The 8049-nt window shown below is 36.6% G+C and overlaps 1 protein-coding gene across 2 annotated transcripts; it reads left to right on the top strand.

Annotated features, from left to right (window-relative positions):
• Window positions 1-480: 480 nt before the first annotated feature.
• On the top strand, window positions 481-7124 carry LOC108329258 (ABC transporter C family member 14). 2 transcript variants are annotated; one of them, XM_017563391.2, is made up of 12 exons: window positions 481-790; window positions 904-3104; window positions 3205-3525; window positions 3762-3848; window positions 3946-4572; window positions 4708-4872; window positions 5032-5326; window positions 5537-5751; window positions 5931-6236; window positions 6319-6382; window positions 6469-6708; window positions 6828-7124. In XM_017563391.2, exons 2-12 carry the CDS (start codon window positions 993-995, stop codon window positions 6926-6928), a joined length of 4533 nt encoding a protein of 1510 aa, XP_017418880.2. In that variant the 5' UTR covers window positions 481-790; window positions 904-992; the 3' UTR covers window positions 6929-7124. The 2 variants fall into 2 exon arrangements, with proteins under 2 accessions (XP_017418880.2, XP_017418879.2); XM_017563390.2 differs by having other exon boundaries at window positions 481-3104.
• The last annotated feature ends 925 nt before the right edge of the window (window positions 7125-8049 follow it).

The following is an 8049-nucleotide window of genomic DNA, read 5'->3' as shown; positions in this document are numbered from 1 at the left end:
ATTAAAAAAAATATATTTTATAAATTTTTAAAATATAATTTAAATAAAGTTAGAAAATATATAAAATATAATATAAATTAAAATTTAATTTTAATTTAATTTAATCAAATTAAATATAAATTAAATACCCTTAGATGCGAATTATTAATTATCTATATTTTATTTGAGGGATCTATTTTTGTGATACAACCTTTATGTTTACCTTTTTGCTACCTTTTTATGACACAATCTCCTTTATGACACAATCTCCTTCATCGCTGAACCTTCTGCATTTTGATTTTGTAGCTTTCCATTATTTTTCCCATACGAATTAAAGTTTCGTTTTCACGTGATGTTGGTGCTGAAAAAGGGCGCTCCGTGTAGGTTGCAGCCACTGGCCACCAACCAGCATAAATGGTCCTCAAGCTTCACTTTTCGAAGGATGATTATAAAAAAATGATTGAATATAAAAATTACTTAGATTTGTTCATCCATTACTAAGTTAAAATTATTCATATCAATGAGTTGGAATTCTGTTCCTTGTTAATTACAAATAAGATGATAAACAATATATCATCTGTAGATTCCCACTTCACGACCATAACCTTCAATCTTTTTCCTTCATAAGGGCTTTTATAGATATTTGTCTTCTTCTCACAGTTGGGAATTCAAGTAAGTGAGTGAAAGTTTTATAATATCAATTTCAGTTGAAATTGAAAATGCTTGTAGAAGACCTTAAAGTGACCTTAAAGTTTTGAGCAGTGACTGATGGTAATCCATGTTTATGTATCCCTGTTAACGCATGTGACTCGTAAGACTGGAACATTATTCATTCTCAATATTCTTGATGATGTAATGTGGTTTCATTTTTTATTGTTCCAACCGAATGCGTGTTTAATAATTAAATAATATTTTATGACATAGCTTTGGTTCTAGTCTGAGGTCTATTTCACAAAGACACTGCGTGGACACAGTCGACGGTGAAGTTTTTCTTCCCAAGGACAGAAACAACCATGTTCTTTTCATCTCAAACATGGATAAAATCCTTCTCCTGTGCATTCCCCGTGAAGCAAACCTCTGGTGACATGTTTATCTCAACTATGCTTCAATGGCTGAGATTTTTCTTCCTCTCACCGTGTCCTCAAAGAACTATATTATCTTTCGTCGATGTCGTGTTCCTCTTGTTTCTCTTCGTGTTTACTATCACCAAGCTCTGGAAAAGGCTCACCTCCCATGGCGGTATCGGCACTCACCTCAATGAACCACTCGTCAGAAACAGCAGATCCATTTTCTTAACTATTCGGTTCAAGCTAACCTTAACCGCAGAGGTTGTTTTGACTATACTTTACACGTTTGCTACCGTTCTTGCGTTTAGCAGTTCCTCCAAGGTGCCGTGGAAGCAAGTTGACGACGTGTTTTGGACAGTCCACGCCATAACACATGCGGTGCTTGCATTCGTGATCATCCACGAGAAAATATTTGAAGCTGTTACTCACCCTCTTGCGCTTCGTGTTTATTGGGTTGTGAATTTCTTTATTACTTCGTTGTTCACAGTTTCTGCTGTTATGCGTTTGGTCATAATCGTGGACGTGAATGAAAGCAACGACTTCAAGGTGGATGACGTGGTCTCTTTCATTTCACTCCCTCTGTCGCTATTTCTTCTTTTTATTGGGGTTAAAGGATTCACCGGTATTGTCTTGTCGACAGAAGAAAGTCGACAACTTGTTGAGGAGGAAACTAGGTTGTACGATCGGAGTGAGGGAAAGTCGGAGGTTACTAGCTTCGCTTCAGCTTCTATGTTATCTAAGGCTTTTTTTATGTGGATAAATCCATTGTTGAGTAAAGGGTACAAGTCCGCAATGAAGACTAATGATGTTCCAACGCTTTCTCCACAGCACAGAGCTGAGAGGATGTCATCTATTTTTGAATCAAAATGGCCTAAATCAAACGAGAAGTCGAAGCACCTGGTTAGAATGACTTTGCTCCGTTGCTTTTGGAAGGAGTTGGCCTTCAATGCCGTGCTTGCAATCTTTAGGCTCTGTGTCATGTTTGTGGGGCCGGTTCTGATTCAAAGTTTTGTGGATTTCACATCAGGGAAGAGAAGTTCTGAATATGAAGGGTACTACCTTGTGTTGATTCTTCTCGTTGCTAAGTTCATTGAAGTTGTGAGTACTCATCATTTCAACTTCCAATGTCAGAAGCTTGGGACGCTTATACGGAGCGCTCTGATCCCCGCTTTGTACGAGAAGGGGTTAAAACTATCATTCTCTGCTCGGCAGGATCATGGGATAGGAACCATTGTGAATTACATGGCTGTGGATACCCAGCAACTCTCTGACATGATGCTTCAGTTAAATGCTGCGTGGATGATGCCACTTCAGGTTGCCATTGGCATGTTTCTACTTTACAACTGTCTGGGTGCCTCAGTGATCACTGCTTTTCTTGGTCTTCTTGGTGTTTTTGTGTTTGCTGTGATTGGTACCCGCAGGAACAACCGCTTCCAGTATAATGTGATGAAGAATCGTGACTCGAGAATGAAAGCTGTGAATGAGACGCTTAATTACATGCGTGTGATCAAGTTTCAGGCCTGGGAGGAACATTTCAACCAGAGAATTATGGGATTCCGTGAGACTGAATATGGATGGCTCTCCAAGTTGATGTTCTCAATATGTGGCAATATTGTTGTGATGTGGAGCACGCCCTTGTTGATATCAACTCTCACGTTTGGAACGGCTCTTTTGCTGGGAGTTCAACTTGATGCTGCTACGGTCTTCACAACAACAACTGTGTTCAAGATATTGCAGGAGCCCATTAGGACATTCCCACAGTCTATGATATCTCTCTCACAAGCATTAATATCATTGGAGAGACTAGATAAGTTCATGTTGAGCAGGGAATTGTTGGATGATTCAACTGAGAGAGAAGAAGGATGTGGCGGACAAACATCAGTGGAAATCATAGATGGGACTTTTAGTTGGGATGATGATAACACGCAGCAGGACTTGAAAAATATCAATTTGGAGATAAAAAAGGGAGAGATTTCAGCAATTGTTGGGACTGTAGGGTCAGGAAAGTCCTCTCTTCTCGCATCAATTCTTGGAGAGTTGCGTAAGATTTCCGGAAAGGTATGATTTTTCTGATTCAGAATTCATAAATTTTTTATTTTATTTTATTTAAGAATATTTGTAGTTAAGTCTGATCGCAGTAATAATATATTTCTGGAAGGTTCGGGTTTGTGGAAGTGTTGCTTATGTTGCACAAACATCTTGGATTCAGAATAGAACTATTGAAGAAAACATTCTCTTTGGTTTACCAATGGACAGGCAGAGGTACAATGAAGCTATCAGGGTTTGTTGTTTGGAGAAAGACTTGGAAATGATGGATTATGGGGATCAGACAGAAATTGGAGAGCGTGGTATCAACCTGAGTGGAGGCCAAAAGCAGCGTATACAACTTGCCAGGGCTGTTTATCAAGACTGTGATGTATATCTTCTCGATGATGTCTTCAGTGCTGTTGATGCTCATACTGGTTCCGAAATATTTAAGGTGGCTATTCTCAAAGTTCAAGCGTTCTACTCCGCATTGTGTTTAAATATAATCTTACTCACTATGCTCTAGTTTGTTGCACGAAGAGTTCAATTAACCTTCATAGAATTTTTGCATTGAGTGGGTTGAACTGACAACCTTGCCATCACACAAATGTTTATGGGATGACGTAATTCATTCGACTCCATAAACAAACTCGAGATACTTCTAATGTTTATCGTTTGTCTTTTATATAGGAATGTGTCAGGGGAGCTCTAAAAGGCAAGACCACTGTTCTTGTTACTCACCAAGTAGATTTCCTACATAATGTGGATCAGATATTAGTAAGTCTTTTTTTGCTCATGCTGTTATGCTGTGTGTGTTGTAATCTTCAATTTGATTCGAGAGTTATTCAAAAACTTATCTATGTGCTTGTTAAAGGTGATGAGGGACGGCATGATAATCCAATCAGGAAAGTACAATGATCTAGTTGATTCTGGACTGGATTTTAAAGCTCTGGTGGTTGCTCATGAGACCTCCATGGAACTGGTGGAGCAGAGTGTGGTCGTGCCCGCTGAAAATTTGAACAGGCCAACAAACTCTTCAACGGTGACTTCTACTTACAAGGGAACCAGTGGTGAAAACAATTCTCTTGAACAGGCCGTGTCTAGCAAGAAAAGTTCTAAACTCATCAAAGAAGAGGAAAGAGAAACCGGCAAAGTGAGCTTACATATCTATAAACTCTACTGCACTGAGGCTTTTGGCTGGTGGGGAATTACTTTAGTATTTGTTCTTTCTTTGTTATGGCAAGGATCTTTGATGGCAAGTGATTATTGGCTGGCGTATGAAACCTCAATGGAAAGTGGACTGTTTAACCCTTCTCTCTTCATGTCCATTTATACAATTATTACCGCTGTTTCGGTTATCTTGGTGGTGACGAGAACTTACTTCTTTACACTCTTGGGGCTAAAGACTGCACAAATTTTCTTCACACAAATTCTTCGTAGCATCTTGCATGCGCCTATGTCTTTCTTTGACACTACTCCGTCTGGGAGAATTCTAAGCAGGGTAAGAACCTTGGTGCCCAAGTATGTTGTGTTAGACATTCAACATATTCAAGAGTCTTATGCTTATCGATATAAACTTTTACATTTCATATTTTAATCTCACACATATGATGACTTTTTTTCTTAATTTCCACAGGCTTCCTCTGATCAGAGCAATGTTGATGTCCTACTCCCCTTGTTCACGGGAGTTGTCATTGCCATGTATATTACAGTGCTCAGCATCTTCATCGTCACCTGTCAAAATTCATGGCCAACAGTGTTTTTGATATTCCCTCTTATTTTGTTGAATATATGGTATCGGGTATGAAGTTTATTACCTGATTTTCAAAAGCTTTCATAGTATAGACAAAGTAATATCCATATTAATCAGTAATCATAGCGTAATTTGTTCACACTTAAATGTATCTTGTATACTTTATGTTAACAAATTGTGTTTTCTATCTCATTTATGGTCTTCCAGGGTTACTATCTAGCAACATCTCGTGAATTAACTCGTCTGGATTCAATTACCAAAGCACCAGTTATTCATCACTTCTCTGAAAGCATTGCTGGGGTCATGACAATCCGTGCATTCAGACAACAGAAGAATTTTTGTGAAGAAAATCTCAAACGGGTGAATGCTAATTTATGTATGGATTTCCACAACTATAGCTGCAATGTGTGGTTGGGAGTGCGCTTAGAGTTGCTTGGAAGCTTTGTCTTTTGCATTTCTGCATTGTTCATGATCATTTTACCCAGTAGTATCATAAAGCCAGGTAAACCGACTCCGAAGGAAATCTAATCTAAATTTCAATTGACATTAGTTATGCAATGTCACTACAATATTGCTTCTTTAAATTAATCATCAGTTCATATGATTGTGTCGGTTGTCCAAGAGTAACTCTCGTTTTTTCTAAGAGTGGTATTTCTGCGGTTGTCAATTTTATTAAAATAATGAAACTGACTGGGTGGTTTGGTTGATGTAGAAAATGTTGGATTATCTCTTTCTTATGGGTTGTCCTTAAACGGTGTCTTGTTCTGGGCTGTATTCATGAGTTGTTTCATCGAAAACAAGATGGTGTCTGTTGAGAGGATAAAGCAGTTTACAAATATTCCACCGGAACCGGCATGGAATATCAAGGATCACCTACCTCCTTCAAATTGGCCCGGTCAAGGCAATGTAGATATCAAAGACTTGCAGGTAACTTGAGTATAAAGAAATTGATTGTTTTACGTACGAAAGCACATCTTTTGAAAAATAATTCATTGATTTCTATTGCTTTAAGCTACTAACATGAGCATTGTTTCTAATTTTGAGCTTTCCATTACTAATTTGCACTGTGCAACATTATCATTATGACTTGAGCTTCTGGTGAACAGGTCAGATATCGTCCAAATACTCCTCTGGTGCTCAAAGGCATTACTTTAAGCATTACCGGAGGTGAAAAAGTTGGTGTTGTGGGTCGAACTGGGAGTGGAAAGTCAACTTTAATTCAAGTATTATTTAGGCTGGTGGAACCTTCGGGAGGGAAAATAGTGGTTGACGGTATTGACATATCCATCTTGGGACTTCACGATCTTAGATCACGGTTTGGCATCATTCCTCAGGAGCCTGTGCTTTTTGAAGGAACTGTCAGAAGCAACATTGATCCAATTGGACAACATACAGATGAAGAAATATGGAAGGTAAGTACCGAACCAATTGAAATCTGTCAACTTTTCTGCTGAAGATTTTGAATCCATCAGTCTAATAACTCTGTTGTGGTAGAGCTTGGAGCGTTGTCAGCTAAAGGATGTTGTTGCTGCTAAGCCTGAAAAACTTGACTCTTCAGGTAGAGAGACATTTTCCTGATTGATTTGGGTTGCTTAGTTTCCTTGACCTTTGTACTAATGAGAAAGTGCTGTTTGAACAATGAAGTGGTGGAAAACGGAGAGAACTGGAGTGTGGGGCAAAGACAGCTGCTTTGTCTAGGGCGTGTTATACTTAAGAAAAGCCGACTTTTGTTTATGGATGAGGCAACAGCTTCTGTTGATTCTCAAACTGATGGTGTTATTCAGAAGATCATAAGAGAAGAGTTTGCAGCATGCACCATCATCAGCATTGCTCACAGAATACCCACAGTCATGGACTGTAACAGAGTTTTAGTTGTAGACGCAGGTATACCTATATCTATATCTATATATTCTAATTCTCTCTTTGCATTGCATTGGATTGCTCACTGTATGATCCTTGTGCTTTTTCCATCTAGTAGCTTGAATTTGTTTTTTCTGTGTCAGGGATAGCGAAAGAATATGACAAGCCTTCCAATTTGCTTCAGAGAGAATCTCTGTTTGGGGCATTAGTTCAAGAATATGCCAACCGATCCACTGAACTATAAGAAATTAAGAATTTCTTTATGCTCCTCTACGTTTGTGTTGGTTTTTTTGGCCTAGCATCGTTGTTAGTTGAAAACACAATAATAAAAGTGAAATAAATTTTAGGACTATTGCCAAATTGTATTATACATCATACATTACTCTTCACTTGAGCGTTTGTTTGTCTTAAGAATGAAGATTTTGTTCCCGAGTTCAAAATATGAAGTAAAAAATCGTTTATAGAAATTAATCATGATATTTTTAAAAATAAATAAAATAAATAAATAACAAAATCATAAACCATTTTAAATAAATAAAAACAAAATTATAATATCAATTTTTATGACACTTTTGATCATTTTTTCTCTTTTCTAAATTACTTGACTTTTATCCAATTATTATTATTTGATACTCTTATTTGATATTTATACAATTATAAAAAAATTTCTTATTTTATAACATTGAAAAAAAATGTGCATCCTTTTAATATTTTTGGTTGTGATATTTATTTTTTGTATAAAAAAACTGTTAATTATAAGTCATTCCAAATTGAAGTGAGATAAATTTTTACTTGAATTAAATAATCATATGCGCACTTATCATTCTTACTTGACTCGTTCAATTTGAGGTGATTCAACAAAACTTAGAATAAGATGGATAGACTCAAGTCAATCTAAAATTGATTCAACTAAACTAAACTTGTGTGACTCTACTCATGTATACACAACTCTATTAAATCCAAATTAAAAAGTCTGTCACCAAATTTAACACTTTGAATTCAAACACGAAGATAAATTAAAAAGTCTGTCACCAAATTTAACACTTTGAATTCAAACACGAAGATAAATTAAAAGATTAAGAAAACATTTTTTAAAAAGAAGTTGTCTGTGGCTAAACAAGATAAAAATATTTAAAATATACTGAAATGTATTATATTATTTTTATTTTATTGTATAGTTTTGATCTCTTTTCTCATTTTCTAAATCAAAGTTACTTTAAAAAACTTTAGTTTTTATTTATTTATACTATACGTTACCTTTATCTGTCATAGTTACTACTAATTGGAAAGAAAATATAACTGAAAAAGGAAAGACAAAAAGATGGCCCCGCATCTGTTACCTTAGCCAGCACAACGAAGAAGTCC

The sequence above is a fragment of the Vigna angularis genome, chromosome 2 (assembly GCF_016808095.1).
Source record: "Vigna angularis cultivar LongXiaoDou No.4 chromosome 2, ASM1680809v1, whole genome shotgun sequence".
In the NCBI taxonomy this organism is placed as follows: Eukaryota; Viridiplantae; Streptophyta; class Magnoliopsida; order Fabales; family Fabaceae; genus Vigna; species Vigna angularis.
The sequence above is the reverse complement of the archived record's forward strand: the minus strand, read 5'-3'. Positions and strand labels throughout refer to the sequence as shown.